The 17,901-nt window shown below is 47.1% G+C and overlaps 1 protein-coding gene across 2 annotated transcripts in view; it reads left to right on the top strand.

Moving 5' to 3' along the window:
* Nucleotides 1–15,945, top strand: part of EHHADH (enoyl-CoA hydratase and 3-hydroxyacyl CoA dehydrogenase) — a 38,984-nt gene extending 23,039 nt beyond the window's left edge. Inside the window, exons 6-7 of one of the 2 annotated variants that reach the window (XM_083154384.1) lie at nucleotides 1,161–1,502; nucleotides 14,462–15,945. In XM_083154384.1, the coding sequence (XP_083010510.1) occupies nucleotides 1,161–1,502; nucleotides 14,462–15,729 (1,610 nt within the window). In that variant the 3' untranslated portion in view covers nucleotides 15,730–15,945. Of the gene's footprint in view, nucleotides 1–1,160; nucleotides 1,503–6,570; nucleotides 8,046–14,461 lie in introns of those variants that run through there. The other variant, XM_083154383.1, reaches the window with a different exon arrangement.
* Nucleotides 15,946–17,901: the final 1,956 nt, after the last annotated feature.

Below are 17,901 nucleotides of genomic sequence, written 5' to 3'. Positions count from 1 at the left end.
CCCATCACCTTTAATACAGAACACATTCATTACCCTTACCCACAAGACGCCTTTCATCTCTTCATTTACTCCCCCCAACCATTTTCTCCACCTACATATATTTTTTAAGTGAAGGATCTGGTACTAGCAAAACATGTATGTAAAACATTCTTTTATTTCATATTCCATATTCCCCCTATTTTGTGTGAAAAATAAAAAGAACAGAGTCCCAGTATGTTCCAGGTTCTACTATTTGCCACCTACTAAGGAGGTTTGGTGGGGATAGAACCCATGACCTCAGTGCTGTGAGGCAGTAATGCTAACCATTACACCGTCCGTACTACCCCGTATATATAACACATGGTGGGGATAGAACCCATGACCTCAGCATTGTGATGCAGTAATGTAACCACTACACCATCTGTACTGCCCCGTATATATAACACATGGTGGGAATAGAACCCATGACCTCAGTGCTGTGAGGCAGTAATGCTAACCATTACACCATCCGTACTGCCCCGTATATATAACACATGGTGGGGTTAGAACCCATGACCTCAGTGCTGTAAGGCAGTAATGCTAACCATTACACCATCCGTACTGCCCTGTATATATAACACATGGTGGGGATACAACCCATGACCTCAGTGCTGTGAGGCAGTAATACTAACCATTACACCATCCGTACTGCCCCGTATATATAACACATGGTGGGGATAGAACCCATGACCTCAGTGCTGTGAGGCAGTAATGCTAACCATTACACCATCCGTACTGCCCCGTATATATAACACATGGTGGGGATAGAACCCATGACCTCAGCGCTGTGAGGCAGTAATGCTAACCATTACACCATCCGTACTGCCCTGTATATATAACACATGGTGGGGATAGAACCCATGACCTCAGTGCTGTGAGGCAGTAATGTAACCATTACACCATCCGTACTGCCCCGTATATATAACACATGGTGGGGATAGAACCCATGACGTCAGCGCTGTGAGGCAGTAATGTAACCATTACACCGTCCGTGCTGCCCCGTATATATAACACATGGTGGGGATAGAACCCATGACCCCAGCGCTGTGATGCAGTAATGCTAACCATTACACCATCTGTACTGAACATATATTGTTCAATAAAAAACTCTCTAACCAACCATTTTTTGTTGTATATTTCAGGATCTCCTTTGGACAAACGGAGGCTAAGCACCAAGAATGTCTCATCCAATCCAAACCTGGAAGACTTCCTGGACACTGCCGTGGAGAAGGCCAAGAAGCAGTTCCGCGGGGCCCAAGCTCCCTTAGCCTGTATTGAAGCCGTCAGGGCGTCGGTCCACCTACCGTACCACCGCGGTGTGGAGAAAGAGGGGCAGCTGTTCGCCTCCCTCTTTGCCACTGGCCAGCCTCAGGCACAGCAGTACGCCTTCTTCTCAGAGAGGAATGTTGGGAAGTGGACGCACCCCTCAGGCGGCCGATGGGACACCGTGCCACCGAAACCTGTCCGTACAGCAGCTGTCATAGGTAGGTTATGCCCCAGTGGCTCTATCTTGTACTTTACCATTACTTGGGCTATGGAGACTTTGGGGGTGATTCAATTATCTGTGGTAAAATAGCACGGGTGCAGACTGGAAGTCTATTCATACATCATGAAAGGTTCAACGCGTTAACAGGGGTTAACACACGGAATCTGAAAAATTCACGGATTCGGGCATTAACCCAATAGCGGCACCAGTTAACCACTAAGTTTTTGGGGGATTTCATTTTGACCTTCTGGCTTTGACGCTAATTGGATACCTCAGCGGGATCTACTACTAGGCGGTAATCTGCCGTGGCTAACTAAATTCCCCCTTTTTGTGTGTCGTTCTAGACATTGTCTGCCATTTATTATCCCAGAACCGCCTCACTGGGAGGAGCTACTTATTATACTCCTCCCAGTATAACACTTCTTCTCTGGCGTTGGCGGATGTGTCAGTAAAAGCTCAATAATGCAATCACAATGAATCCTATGGTGCGGTCTTCCTTCAGTCCTCCATACTGAGCTATGTCTATAATGCGGGAATGTCTATTCCATACAGATAATAATAGTGGTTGTATTCGAAAATACCAAACGTAAAACATCTCCGTGTCACGGCGTTATTATTACCCCTATTATTAGACAACTGAATACTTCTAATATAATCCATAGTACGGTAACAGTCCACTTCCAAATATCAGTAGAACTATATGGCAATGTATTAAAAAGAACAAATATATATAAATGAAATAAATGTAAAAAATGATCCGCAATAAGATAAAAAAAAAAAAAAACGGAAAAAGTTGTCTTAGTGGCAAAACGCGTTGCACAGGGATATATCGTGCGCCAGCTTCATCAGATCAGAATGGATGCAGGCTTCACCCTGCCTGCGTTCGCATGGGAACGGGCAGCGTTTTTCTGGGCACATCCACTGTTTTTGTCGGCACGCCCACGAAACACTGGTCATCCCTATGTGCCAGCCTTCTGTCTGCCCACTGACCACCACCACCCCCCTTGTTTGAACGCCTAACTGAAGGCATTTGCACAGTGGCCCTGCACATGCTTATAATTGCTGATAGCAAAGCCGCACTATCATACTCCCTGCGGGCCGATTGCTACTGAATCAGACCCAAAGTCTACTCCAGCTGCAGGCTGTGGGGCAAATGTTTCAGCACAGTCTCCTGTCGCATTGCGTTTTGAGTGAGTCGTAATTTCGGCTGAAAAACATGGTCGCGCAGGCTGTGTCGCTCCAGACCTGTCAGTTCCCTTCTCCCGCCAGGCATCTAGCTGTATAAGAACACATCTGTAGGTAAGATGGTGAGATGGTAAGATGGTGTCCCCGTATGCCTGGAGGCTCTAAAAAATCCAGTGGCTCTCCTCCTTTCCCAAAACTGCCAACATGTGCCAACAGATGGTATTTGCTGCCATTAACAAAAGCATTGAAGGGTATCGGATCCGACTTTTTTTCTGTTTTTGTTGGAAACCGTCGCAGCTTTGTCGAATTCACGGCCATTTTTCGACAATCCGTGACCATTTTTGCCGATTCATGGAATTCTGACTGCTGTGTTACTGTCGGATGAAACAAAAATGGCCGGGATTCCGACTGCCGTGACGTTCCAACAGTTGGAATCCCAGTTTGAATACCCCCCTAAGACTCTTTGAATGAAGAAATGTCACGGGTACAGTTAAAGGTTATATTCCAGCATTTATAGTCTGAGATACTTGATTGCGATCAGCTTCCTCTTACAGATTGCAGCATGGAGCTGGTTAATCCTATATATACCTCCCCACTTACTGTATACTCTCAGGATAAATGATGACAGCCGTGTAATTGTTATCTCCTCACACAGAAGGGCCACGCACAGAAGGATTGTTGGTTCACACCTGGATTTTCATGAAAAGCTTCAAGGCGGCTGCTCCCAGCTGTAATAGTTATTCATTTTTCATATACTGCCATAATGAGATCTCGCTGTAATGCAGCTGGTCTCAGAGAGCCGTTATGTATATTAATGCAATTAATCACCAGGCACCCCCCCCCCCCCCACATACAACTGCCCTGTGTATGGGTAGATGATATCACTAGGAAGTCGGGGGAAGCGGTCATCTATTAGAATGAACTTAGGTCTACAGTCATTAGGTCGACCCCACTAGGTCGACTGGCAGGAAGGTCGACCTGACTTAAGGTCGACATGGGCCAAGGTCGACATGACTTAAGGTCGAATTTGCATAAAGGTCGACATGAGGAAGGTCGACTGGTCATAAGGTCGACATGGGTTTTTCACTGTTTTTTGAGCCGACATGTGCCGACAGGCGGTATTTCATGCCCTACCATCCACTAGGGCGTGGTGGGAGAATAAAATAGTGTGCGGAGCGCAGCGAGGCACCGTGCCCGAAGCATTGCGAGCGATGCGAGGGTCCGATTCTCATTGCCAACTGTGTCCATGTCGACTGTGTCGACATTCGGATCAAAAACAGTGAAAAACCCATGTCGACCTTATGACCAGTCGACCTTCCTCATGTCGACCTTTATGCAAATTCGACCTTAAGTCATGTCGACCTTGGCCCATGTCGACCTTAAGTCAGGTCGACCTTCCTGCCAGTCGACCTAGTGGGGTCGACCTAATGACTGTAGACCTAAGTTCATTCTGACAGATGTACCGCTTCCGAAGTCGGGATACCCAATGGGGTTTCCCAATAAGGCAGGAATATTCTCTGTACTGGACACTGCCAGTGATACTGAGCCCATGTCAGGCTGGTAATCAGTGATGTGGTCTCACAAACATTCAGATCATATTTACCTCCCCTCCTGCATTCTGCAGGAGACTCCCTGACATAGCAGCAATCTCCCTCTCTCCCTCATTAGTCTAGCATTCTCCCCCATGTCACCTAGCCCACACTACACTGTTACATCATAGTTACCTCCCCTCCTGCATTCTGCAGGATACTCCCTGACATAGCAGCAATCTCCCTCCATCCCTCATTAGTCTAGCAATCTCCCTCATGTCACCTAGCCCACATTATACTAACAGCATAGTTACCTCCCCTCCTGCATTCTGCAGGAAACTCCCTGACATAGAAGCAATCTCCCTCCATCCCTCATTAGTCTAGCAATCTCCCTCATGTCACCTAGCCCACATTACACTGTTACATCATAGTTACCTCCCCTCCTGCATTCTGCAGGAAACTCCCTGACATAGCAGCAATCTCCCTCCATCCCTCATTAGTCTAGCAATCTCCCTCATGTCACCTAGCCCACATTACACTGTTACAGCATAGTTACCTCCCCTCCTGCATTCTGCAAGAAACTCCCTGACATAGTAGCAATCTGCCTCTCTCCCTCATTAGTCTAGCAATCTCCCTCATGTCACCTAGCCCACATTACACTGTTACATCATAGTTACCTGCCCTCCTGCATTCTGCAGGAGACTCCCTGACATAGCAGCAATCTCCCTCTCTCCCTCATTAGTCTAGCAATCTCCCTCATGTCACCTAGCCCACATTACACTGTTACAGCATAGTTACCTCCCCTCCTGCATTCTGCAAGAAACTCCCTGACATAGTAGCAATCTGCCTCTCTCCCTCATTAGTCTAGCAATCTCCCTCATGTCACCTAGCCCACATTACACTGTTACATCATAGTTACCTGCCCTCCTGCATTCTGCAGGAGACTCCCTGACATAGCAGCAATCTCCCTCTCTCCCTCATTAGTCTAGCAATCTCCCTCATGTCACCTAGCCCACATTACACTGTTACATGTTTGGGAAAAAAGAAATGAGACACAGATACATTTACACCAGCACCATTTCCCAGCACTTTACCAAGTATAGTAGCTCTTACTAACTGCTTTGGGACTCATCTACATTTGGATATAAGTCATTTTAAAAGATTCCTCTCACATTTACCAGTACACATCCACATTCACAATCTCTTTTCACAATCTCTCCACATATGGAACTAGACACGCCCTTTGGGTGGAGCATGACACGCCCCCTCAATGGGGCGATGTGCAAAATTCTGCTACCAACTATAATTTCCCTAAATCTAGTTTTCAAAAGTAGGCAAGTATGATTCAAATATAATTCATTCCTAGAGTTCCAACAATAACGTGGTGTGGCATGGGAATACAGTAAGTCTCAGGTTCCAAATCCACTGATTACAACAATCACAAAAATATAAGGACACAATGGGGCAGATTCAATTGTTTTGGGCATACATTTTTTTCCATCTTAACTGGACTAGTTAAACACCCAAACAATTATCGCAATTCAATTATGTTTGGACGCCCATGCATGGAGTTCATGTTGTGATGGGGATTAGGCAGATAAAACCTTTTTACGTGTATGTCTACAAATGTGAAAAGTAAAAAAAAAAAAAAAAATTTCAGAGCCCCTCCAACTACCATTAATGACATTGTGTCTACTCTTTGTGTTTAGCCTAGGTCAGAGGTGGCAAACCAGCCCTCGAGTTCTACCAACGGTCCACGTTTTCCAAATCACCTAGCTGGTGCACAGCTGTAGTCATTACTAACTGCCACATTTCCCAGATTACCTAGCTGGTGCACAGCTGTAGTCATTACTAACGGTCACATTTCCCAAATCACCTAGCTGGTGCACAGCTGTAGTCATTACTAACTGTCACATTTCCCAAATCACCTAGCTGGTGCACAGCTGTAGTCATTACTAACTGTCACATTCCCCAGGTCACCTAGCTGGTGCACAGCTGTAGTCATTACTAACTGACACATTTTCCAGACCCCCTAGCTGGTGCACATGTGCAGTCATTACTAACTGTCACATTCCCAGATCACCTAGCTGGTGCACAGCTGTAGTCATTACTAACTGTCACATTCCCCAGGTTACCTAGCTGATGCACAGCTGTAGACATTACTAACTGTCACATTTTCAAACCTGCTGCATTCACATGCACATGAACTGTTGGTAGATCTTGAGGACAGGTTTGACCACCCCTGGCCTAGATGCTCTAAGAAATGATGGGAGCAGCAGATTTTACACATTGATACAAATCGTATAATATTCATGTTTATTAGAATTCTAATTCATGCTTTCCATTTACCAGGACTGGGGACAATGGGAAGAGGGATAGTCACCTCACTAGCCAAGGCAAATATTCCGGTGATAGCCCTAGAGCAGGATGCCCAGCAGCTGGAGCTGGGGAAGAAAGCTGTGGGCGCTTTACTGGAACGTGAAGCTGAGAAGTTAAAGAAGCAAGGATCTGCTCCAGGGACCGGGATGGGTTCTGTTCGCTTCACCTTGGACTTTGGAGAACTTCGAGACGTAGACCTGGTCATTGAGGCGGTGTATGAGAACATGGAACTGAAGAAGCAAATATTTACTAAGTTGTCGGCAATCTGTAGACCCGATGCCTTCCTCTGCACTAACACATCCGGACTTAATATCGATGAAATTGCATCTGTCACAGACCGGCCTCAACAAGTCATTGGCACACACTTCTTCTCCCCTGCCAACATCATGAGGCTCCTTGAGGTGGTGAGAGGTCATCACACCTCGCTGCCTACCATTGCAACAGCTATGCACCTGGGAAAGACACTGGGCAAAGTGGCAGTATTGGTAGGCAACTGCCCCTTATTTGTTGGGAATCGTTTGCTGGGCCCATACACAGAGCAAGCGGCTTACCTCTTAGAAGAGGGATGCTACCCAGAAGAAGTGGACAAAGCTCTCGAAGATTTTGGCCTTGCCATGGGTCCTTTTCGCATGATGGACCTGGCTGGTCTGGATGTTGGCTGGAGGTCAAGAACAGAGAAGGGGCTCACTGGTGCCAAGCTGCCCCTTGGTACTCCCGCAAGGGAACGCCAAGGTAGAAGGTACAGCCCTCTTGCCGACATGCTTTGTGAAATGGGAAGATTTGGGCAGAAGTCTGGCAAAGGCTGGTACCAGTATGAGAAACCATGGGGCAGAAATGCCAAGCCTGATCCTTGGTTGAAAGATTTCCTGGAGAACTATAGACGCACTCACCAAATAAAGCAGCACCGTTTAAGTCCCGAGCAGATTCTGGAACGATGCCTCTATGCACTCATCAATGAAGGATTCCGGGTCTTGGAAGATGGAATAGCCTCTGGTCCTGAAGATATTGATGTCATCTACACCAATGGTTATGGCTGGCGTAAGTACAGGGGAGGTCCGATGTATTACGCCTCCACCGTTGGCTTGCCTAAAGTGCTGGATATGCTGGAGAATTATCACAAGGCCAACCCGGATGTCCCAAGTATGAAGCCGGCCTTTCTACTTAAAAAGCTTGCAGCCGTTGGAGGTCCTCCGATCAAAGAGTGGAGAACCCAGGTTGGAACGCCAACTCACAGGCTCTGAACGTAACCCTGGGAGATTTCCACTCCGAACATTTCAGATCACTGCCATACAATTATTATTAATGGAATATTTTCATCAATATAATGGAATATAATCCTACTGACATATAAGTGAATCACTCAGAATGACTGAAAACATGAAACATTAGATATTTTTTTTATAAATTTTAATAAATTTAATACGATTTGTTAAAAAAAATATATGATTTATTTATTTAAGCTTCTATGGCAACTTGCAGATATAAGGGTCAACATTTTCTAGGTCAGGGATGGGGGAACCTTCGGCCCTCCAGCTGTTGTTGAACTACATATCCCATCATGCACTGCAACAGTTTTAGCATGGGCAACTAGCAAAACTGTAGCAGGGCATGCTGAGATGCGTAGTTCAACAACAGCTAGAGGGCCAAAGGTTCCCCATCTAGGTTGACATCCTGGTCTAGGTTGACGGTCAATAGGTCAACACCAAAAGGTCAACATGCATAAGGTCCACCCAAGCCAGAGGTCGACACATGGAAAGTTTTACTTGAGTTTTTCACATTTTTTTTCATGCCAGTGTTGACACCGCAGCACCTGGACCCCCAGTTAGTGTAAGGTGTACCCTCGCATGGCTAGTTTTGCCTGCATGGATGTTTAATTATGTTTAATTTATGAAAAATCCCCAAAAATGGAAAAAACTCATGTCAAGATTTTCATGTTTTGACCATTGCCATGTGGACCTTTTTTTTTTACCATTTTGATCTAGTGTATGTCAACCTTTGTTCAACTTTGACCTAGTGCCGGTTGACCTTTTGTCAATGTGGACCTTTTGGGGTCAACCTATTGACTGCCTACATAGGTCAACTCAATCCTCCAGACACCCTCTGAACGGGGAGGCATGGTCTGCACAAAACCTCTGCAGGTGTCCTGTGGTATCTGGCACCAAGACATTAGCAGAAGATGCTTTTAAGTCCTGTAATTTGTGAGGTGGAGCCTCCATGGCTTGGACTTCTTGGACACAGATGCTTGGTCAGATAGAGATCTGGGGAATCTGGAGGACAAGTCAGGGTACTTGTGTAGTATCACGGCTCCCATCGCATGCCATATGTTGTGGCATGAGATGGCATGCGATCCGATGCGATTTTTCCAGTTTTTGATGCAATTTTTTAAAAAATCGCATGCAATCGCAGCGCATGCAATCGCATCGCATGTGATCCGATCGCATGCGATTTTGATCACAAATGCATCCAAATGCATTTAAATTAGTAGGAAACATGTTAAATGCACCCCAAATGCCATTTTTCACACTGTACCACCCCCACTATCAACGCCAACCCAAAGCGTGGCGAGCGCAGCGAGCCCACGAGGGATGGCGGTACGCGTCCTACGACCTTTTCATACCCCCACTATCCACATCGGCGTGGAGTTGAGAATAGAAAGTGTGGCGAGCGCAGCGAGCCACCGAGCCCGAAGCGTGGCGAAGGGACGCGGATACCTTTCCAGGTATCCGCGTCCCCTCGCGTGCTTCACAGGTGTCCGCGTCCCCTCGCGTGCTTCACAGGTGTCCGCGTCCCCTCGCCACGCTTCGGGCTCGCCACGCTTCGGGCTCGCCACACTTTCTATTCTCAACTCCATGCCGACGTGGATAGTGGGGGTATGAAAAGGTCGTAGGACGCGTACCGCTGCGTTCGCCACGCTTCGGGTTGGCGTTGATAGTGGGGGTGGTACAGTGTGAAAAATGGCATTTGAGGTGCATTTAACATGTTTCCTACTAATTTAAATGCATTTGGATGCATTTGTGATCAAAATCGCATGCAATGCGATTTTTTACTATACGATGCCCATCGTGGGAGCCGTGATACTACACAAGTACCCGTCAGTACCATGAGCTCTTTATCATGTTCCTCAATCCGTTCCTGAGCCATGTATGCAGTGTGGCCAGAGGAATCCTCCACCTGAGAGAGGCCGCAGCCATCAGGCCATTGTCATGAATGTACGTGGTCTGCAACAATAAGTAACAATGTCATAGTATCATCCACATGAATGCCAGGATCCAAGGTTCCACAGCAGAACATTGCCCTAGAGCATAACACTGCCTCCAACAGCTTGCCTTCTTCCCATAGTGCATCCTGGTGACTTCTCTTCTCCAGGTAAAGGAGGTAAATGATGAACAGGCATTCTACCACATACTGTAAAAGAAGATGTGATTCTTTAGACCAGGAGACCTTCTTCCAATGCTCTATGGTCCAGTTGTGTCGCTCCATGCCCATTGTGGGAGCTTTTGGTGATAGGACAGTAGTCAGTATGGGCAGGGCAGCTTTAAGCATTTGCCTAGGGCGCAGGCCACCGGAAGGTTGGAGCAGGTCCCCCCCCCTGGATGGAGGTGAGCGGCGCTGACTTTCCAAACCCCCCCCCCTGAGCAACACGCTACGGCCGCATCGCTCCTCCCCCGTGGATTGACTTGGCGGCCCTCGCCGCATCACCCGCCACCCCCACCCTCCCTTGCACCGGCCCCGAGTATGGGCACTCTAACTGGTATGTTGTCACACAGCAACATATGGAGCAAGCTGCGATGCTCAAGTTATGCCTCATCTAGAGTATTGTGCCCAGTTCTGTATAGGTCACTGGTGCGGTCTCATCTAGTTACTGTGCACAGTTCTGTATAGGTCACTGGTGCAGCCTCATCTAGATACTGTGCACAGTTCTGTATAGGTCACTGGTGCGGCCTCATCTAGATACTGTGCCCGGTTCTGTATAGGTCACTGGTGTGGCCTCATCTAGAATACTGTGCCCAGTTCTGTATAGGTCACTGGTACGTCCTTATCTAGATACTGCGCCCAGTTCTGTATAGGTCACTGGTACGTCCTTATCTAGATACTGCGCCCAGTTCTGTATAGGTCACTGGTACGTCCTTATCTAGATACTGCGCCCAGTTCTGTATAGGTCACTGGTGCGGCCTCATCTATGGCACTGTGCCCAGTTCTGTATAGGCCACTGGTGCGGCCTCATCTAGATACCGTGCCCAGTTCTGTATAGGTCACTGATGCGGCCTCATCTAGATACTGTGCCCAGTTCTGTATAGGTCACTGGTGCAGCCTCATCTAGATACTGTGCACAGTTCTGTATAGGTCACTGGTGCGGCCTCATCTAGAGTATTGTGCCCAGTTCTGTATAGGTCACTGGTGCGGTCTCATCTAGTTACTGTGCACAGTTCTGTATAGGTCACTGGTGCGGCCTCATCTAGTTACTGTGCACAGTTCTGTATAGGTCACTGGTGCGGCCTCATCTAGATACTGTGCTAAGTTCTGTATAGGTCACTGGTGCGGACTCATCTAGATACTGTGCCCAGTTCTGTATAGGTCACTGGTGCAGCCTCATCTAGATACTGTGCACAGTTCTGTATAGGTCACTGGTACGTCCTTATCTAGATACTGCGCCCAGTTCTGTATAGGTCACTGATGCGGCCTCATCTAGATACTGTGCCCAGTTCTGTATAGGTCACTGGTACGGCCTCATCTAGATACTGTGCCCAGTTCTGTATAGGTCACTGCTGAGGCCTCATCTAGATACTGTACCCAGTTCTGTATAGGTCACTGGTTCGGCCTCATCTAGATACTGTGCCCAGTTCTGTATAGGTCACTGGTGCGGCCTCATCTAGATACTGTGCCCAGTTCTGTACAGGTCACTGGTGAGGCCTCATTTAGATACTGTGTGCAGTTCTGTATAGGGCACTGGTGCGGCCTCATCTAGATACTGTGCTAAGTTCTGTATAGGTCACTGGTGCGGCCTCATCTAGATACTGTGCCCAGTTCTGTATAGGTCACTGGTGCGGCCTCATCTAGATACTGTGCCCAGTTCTGTACAGATCATTGGTACGACCTCATCTAGATACTGTGTCCAGTTCTGTATAGGTCACTGGTACGGCCTCATCTAGATACTGTGTCCAGTTCTGTATAGGTCACTGGTACAACTTCATCTAGAATACTGTGCCCAGTTCTGTATAGGTCACTGGTACAACTTCATCTAGAATACTGTGCCCAGTTCTGTGTAGGTCATTGGTACATCCTCATCTAGTTACTGTGTCCAGTTCTGGAGGCCACATCTCTAGAAGGATATAAATACATTAGAGATGGTACAAAGAAGGGCAACTAAAATGGTTCATGGCCTACATCACAAAATGTACCAGGAAAGACTAAAACATCTCATTATGTATAGTGAAACAGAGAAGGGAAAGGGGGGACATGATAGGGACTGTCACGTATATCAGGGGTATATCAGGGGTATTACCAAGGTCCAGGAGGAAAACATTCTTCACAGGAAGAGAAGTATTAGAACACGAGGACATGCACTGACATTGGGGGGAGGGAGGTTCAGGAGAAATCTGAGGAAACATTACCTCACATAAAAGGTAGGGGACAAGTGGAATAGCCTCCCATCAGAGGTGGTAGAGGCTAAGACAGTAGGCCATGCATGGAATCAACGTAAGGACATCCTTAAAAATAAATGAGGATCAAACAGGGTTTGAGGTATCAATATGGTTCTTTTTTTTTTTGCAAATGTGCTCCTATATGTGTATAATGATATGGAGATTCTATTCGAACTGATATATTTTTTAATAATATAAATCCTAGATATATGATGACATTCACCTCTACTTGCAGAATACATAAAGGTTATACCACTGCCTAGGGTGGCCAATCCTGGGATCAGGATCGGTGGGATCCTGGGATTTGGCCCCTAAAAGTTTCCAATTTCAGGATTAGACTGTGCATGCTCAGACGCTGCCCCACTTCTTCCACCCCAAGCTGTATGGCTCTGCGCAGTGTAAAGTGGTCAGAGGTCACGCTCCGCCCACACTGCCCCCCCCAAACTGCTCCCGGGCCGCACTCGCACCGCCCACCCTGCTCCCCGCCGCACCGCCCGGCTCCCAGCCGCACCGCCCGCCTGGCTCCCGGCTACACTGCCAATGTAATTAAATATGTGGGTGGTCCGGGAGTTTTTTTTTTTAGGGAAGCCAACATCCCATCTGAAATAGAACTCCCATCTTCATAAATTTTAATGCTGATCATTAAAACATGTACAGTATAATGTTGGAGAATAAGTAAAGTTCCTGGCATGTGTATGGCCACAAATGTACACTCACCTGCCACGTAAAGGTGACCTCAGCAGGTGGGTCCCTAACATCCCCTACATATTGGGCCAGATGCACTAAGCTTCAAAATTGATAAAAGGGAGAGTGATAAACAGCCAGCCAATCAGCTCCGGTCTGACATGTCACAGACTGTGTTTGAAAAATGTGAGGCAGGAGCTGATTGGCTGGCTGTTTATCACTCTCCAGTTTATCATTTTTGAAGCTTAGTGCATCTGGCCCACTGTGAGATGTGTCACTATTAGAGATACTAGGGACCCACCTGATTATGTTCATTGTAGAAGCATACCTCCCAACAGTCCCGATTTTATCGGGACAGTCCCGATTGTCAGGGCCTGTCCCGCTGTCCCACCCGTGGGCGGCAATGTCCTGCAGTGTGGGGGGGGCTGTTGGGAGTCCCCCCTGTCAGCTGCTAAGCAGCGGGGAATAAACGCTGTGCGCATGCGCACAGCGTCTATTCCCACAGCCAGGGGGCTGGGAGCATGGCTAGAGGCTCACAGAGCCTCTGGGTCATGCCCCCATAGCGGCAAAATGGGGGCGTGGCCTCGCGGAAGAGCCGCGAGTATAGACCACGCCCCCAAATTAGGCCACGCCCCGAAAATTTCGACGCGACTCCGGCGGGAGGTATGTAGAAGTCATTATTAAGTTGTTAGAAATGTTTTTATTATCTGCTATTGCTTAACCCTAACCCCCGTACCCCGCCGCCTAACCTAACCCACCCGCACTGCAGCTGAACCCTAACCACCCCCCTTCTAAGTGCTAATCCTAGTCCCGCTCTACTGCTTAGATTGATTGCGATCAGCTTCCTCTTACAGATTGCAGCATGTAGCTGGTTAATCCTATATATACCTCCCCACTTACTGTATACTCTCAGGATAAATGACGACAGCCGTGTAATTGTTATCTCCTCCTGCTATAAATAGGGCCACACACAGAAGAATTGTTTGTTGACACCTGGATTTTTATGAAAAGCTTCAAGGCGGCTGCTCCCGGCTGTAATAGAGATATTAATTTTTAATACACTGCCATAATGAGATCTCGCTGTAATGCAGCTGGTCTCAGAGAGCCGTTATGTATATTAATGCAATTAATCAGCAGATCCCCTCCCAGGACTTACCCTGCACACAGTATGGGTATATAGTACCCAGTGTGGAATGCAATTTCTCTGGAAGGCAGGAATGTGCATGCACTGGGCACTGCCAGTCAGTGGCAGAAATTGTGGGGGGTGAGACCATGTGCAGCCCTTATCCTTCATCCCAGTGGGTGGCAGGGGGACTCAGAGGGTGACAGAGAGAGGCAGCAGTGGAACCCTTAGTCCTCAGGGGCCCTGATGCACTGCACCTGCTGTACCAATGGTAATTCCTGCTCTGCTGCCAGTAATACTGTGCCCATGTTGTGCTGGTAATCAGAGATGGGTCTCTCTACGCAAAGTGCACATTCATTCACAGTTACAGAATGTACGTATGTGAGAATTCTAATTTATATGTTTTGTTTCTCAGGACTGGGGACAATGGGAAGAGGGATAGTCACCTCTTTGGCCAAGGCAAATATTCCGGTGGTTGCCCTAGAGCAGGATGCCAAGCAGCTGGAGCTGGGGAAGAAAGCTGTGGGCGCTTTACTGGAACGTGAAGCTGAGAAGTTAAAGAAGCAAGGATCTGCTCCAGGGACTGGACTGGGTTCTGTTTGCTTCACCTTGGACTTTGGGGAACTTCGAGACGTAGACCTGGTCATTGAGGCGGTGTATGAGAACATGGAACTGAAGAAGCAAATATTTACTAAGTTGTCGGCAATCTGTAGACCGGATGCCTTCCTCTGCACTAACACATCCGGACTCAATATCGATGAAATTGCATCTGTCACGAACCGGCCTCAACAAGTCATTGGCACACACTTCTTCTCCCCTGCCAACATCATGAGGCTCCTTGAGGTGGTGGGCGGCCATGACACCTCACTAACTACCATTGCAACAGCTATGCACCTGGGGAAGACACTGGGGAAAGTGGCAGTTTTGGTAGGCAATAGCCCCTTATTTGTTGGGAATCGAATGGTGGAGTCATTCTATGAGCAAGCGTCTTACCTCTTAGAAGAAGGATGTTACCCAGAAGAAGTGGACCAAGTTCTTGAAGATTTTGGCATTACCATGGGTCCTTTCCGCATGATGGACCTGGCTGGTCTGGATGTTTTCTGGAGGATAAGAATGGAGAAGGGGCTCACCGGTGCCAAGCTGCCCCGTGGTACTCCCACAAGGGAACGGCAAGGTAGTAGATACAGCCCTCTTGTGGACCTTTTGTGTGAAATGGGAAGATATGGACAGAAGTCTGGCAAAGGCTGGTACCAGTATGAGAAACCCTGGGGCAGAAATGCCAAGCCTGACCCTTGGGTGAAAGATTTCCTTGATAAATATAGAAGCACACATCAAATAAAGCAACATCGCTCAAGTCCCGAGCAGATTCTGGAACGATGCCTCTATGCACTCATCAATGAAGGATTCCGGGTCTTGGAAGATGGAATAGCCACCGGTCCAGAGGATATTGATGTCATTTACAACAATGGTTATGGCTGGCATAAGTACAGAGGAGGGCCGATGTATTACGCCTCCACCGTTGGCTTGCCTAAAGTGCTGGATATGCTGGAGAATTATCACAAGGCCAACCCAGATGTCCCAAGTATGAAGCCGGCCTTTCTACTTAAAAAGCTTGCAGCCGTTGGAGGTCCTCCGATCAAAGAGTGGAGAACCCTGGTTGGAACGCCAACTCACAGGCTCTGATTGTAACAGTTGTAGATTTCCATTCTGAACATTTCCAGATTACAGCCAGACAATTATTCTTAATGTTGTTTCCAATTGTAAAGTGCAACGGAATATGCTGCGCTTTATAAGAAACTGTAAATAATAATAATAATAATAATAATAAATAGTGGAATATTTTCATCAATATATTGGAAATCATGTAATCCTACTGACATAAATGAATCACTCAGAATGACTGAATAATTGTATTAAATGTTTTTTTATCACTAATAAATTGAATAAGATTCATTAAAAAAACATATATTGAAACTTGGACAGTATTATTAATATATTCTAAAATGAAAATATTCAGTTTTAATCTAGGTAAAAAGAGATCTTTGTTAAAAGCTGTTTATATATTACAGGCAATCTTAAAAGTAATGTCCCTATAATTAAGTGTTTGACACCAACAAAACTGTCTACAATCCCCCACAACGCGGCAATTGGCTTAACACTGTAATCACCTCTCTAGTGACTGGTCATCCTTATATTTCAGCATTGGTTGACCTGCCCCAACACAAAATCAGCTATTTATGCTTCCTCCTAAGTACTACTACTACCTAAACCAGTGATGTCCAAACTTTTTGGTTTCATCATGGTACCCCAACGTATCAGAAATCTTTTTCACGACGCCCCTAGACCAAAGGTTTCTCATTGAGCAAGACATTAAAAATATTAAATTAAGTAAATTGTGTTTATATCTCATCGTCCGGGTCAATTATGTGATAATGGACAGAAAAATGTTTTGTGCATGGCAGTGGGGTAGTGCTGCAGCTTCACCTATCTGCTGATGTGACAATGATTAACCACCGACCAGCAAGGCTTGTGCTAGGCTCTGATTGGTGGAGCTCATCACATGCTTCTTAGGCCCACGGAGGACAGCAGCAGCGGCCTCGTCATGGGGGAGTTTTTAATCAGAGGCAGCTCTGAACCTGTGAGGTCTCCTACATAGTAAGGTACAGGTGGACAAACAGACTTTTCATGTGGTATATATATAATTATATATTAATCCCCCCCCCCCCCCCAAACACACACACATCCCCGCAGTTACCCATTGACCAAGTTTATACTGCCATTACTCTGCATTTTGACAGTGTAATATTCTCCCGTGCAGTTTGTGGGCAGTAATGACAAGTGGGAGGGGGGCCTGCATGCACTTACTAAAATAAAACACAACCGGAATACAAGTACCTCACATGTATGATCCAACCCAAGACATCAGTGCTGTGTAATGCTAACCACACAGCTAACCCTGCTGCCACCAGAAGAGAAGGTGAACTAACACATAGTTTTCTATAGACAATCTGTAGTCGTGTTGTATACAATTGTGCTCACTCCATTAATCCGCAGCATATGTATAACTGCTTTGCTTACTGAACGGAGAATCCTGTGTTTGGACCGCAAATGGTGTCAGGTGAACCAGTGGGAATGCAAGTCTGATTCCTGGACTCCGCTAACACTGCCTCCTGCATACGGGGGAATGGTGCAATAGATGGTGAGCTCCTGGGACTAAATACACATGTATGCTAAAGAAAAATACTATTGTGTCATCACGGCTCATGTGTTCTCCCACCGTCACTGTATATGGCTTTACGGTCTGTAGCATGATCCATGTTTTGAGCTGTGTCCCATCTGTGCTTACCCATAGAACCTTTGGGGGTAATTCAGGTCGGCTTGCTAAGAAAATTCACTGCTTAGCGAGCCTTTTAGTGCCGCACGCCATGCGTTCGAATGCCGCCAACCGCCACGGTCCGCAGATCCTTGCCGCTTTGCGAATGGATGCGGAGGCAAAATCCTTCAATGTTTTTGTTCCCCTGCTCGCAAATCTAAGTCAGTCCGGTCCCAGAACGGGCAAGTGGTTGACGTTCTGTGACATCAGCCACCCACCCCCTGCAATTGCAATGGGACGCTCAGTGTTTTCATGGGTACGCCCAGGAAATGCTGTCCGCCCCCAGTGCGAGCGCCACGGCGACTATGCAAGATGCCAAAGTTGCCCGCACAGCAGCCTTGCACATGCCAATATGCGCAGTGCTAAAACTTCGGTCCCGGTTCGAACAAACTAGGGACCGAGAGAATTAGAATCAGGCCCTTATTCAGGTAGCCAGATACAGGACCCCAGTCCCAGTCTATGGCGGCCTCTGCATCTTTAAC

This window comes from Crinia signifera, chromosome 7 (genome assembly GCF_055691185.1).
Source record: "Crinia signifera chromosome 7, ASM5569118v1, whole genome shotgun sequence".
Lineage (NCBI taxonomy): Eukaryota > Metazoa > Chordata > Amphibia > Anura > Myobatrachidae > Crinia > Crinia signifera.
This window is presented reverse-complemented; position numbering and strand designations above follow the sequence as displayed.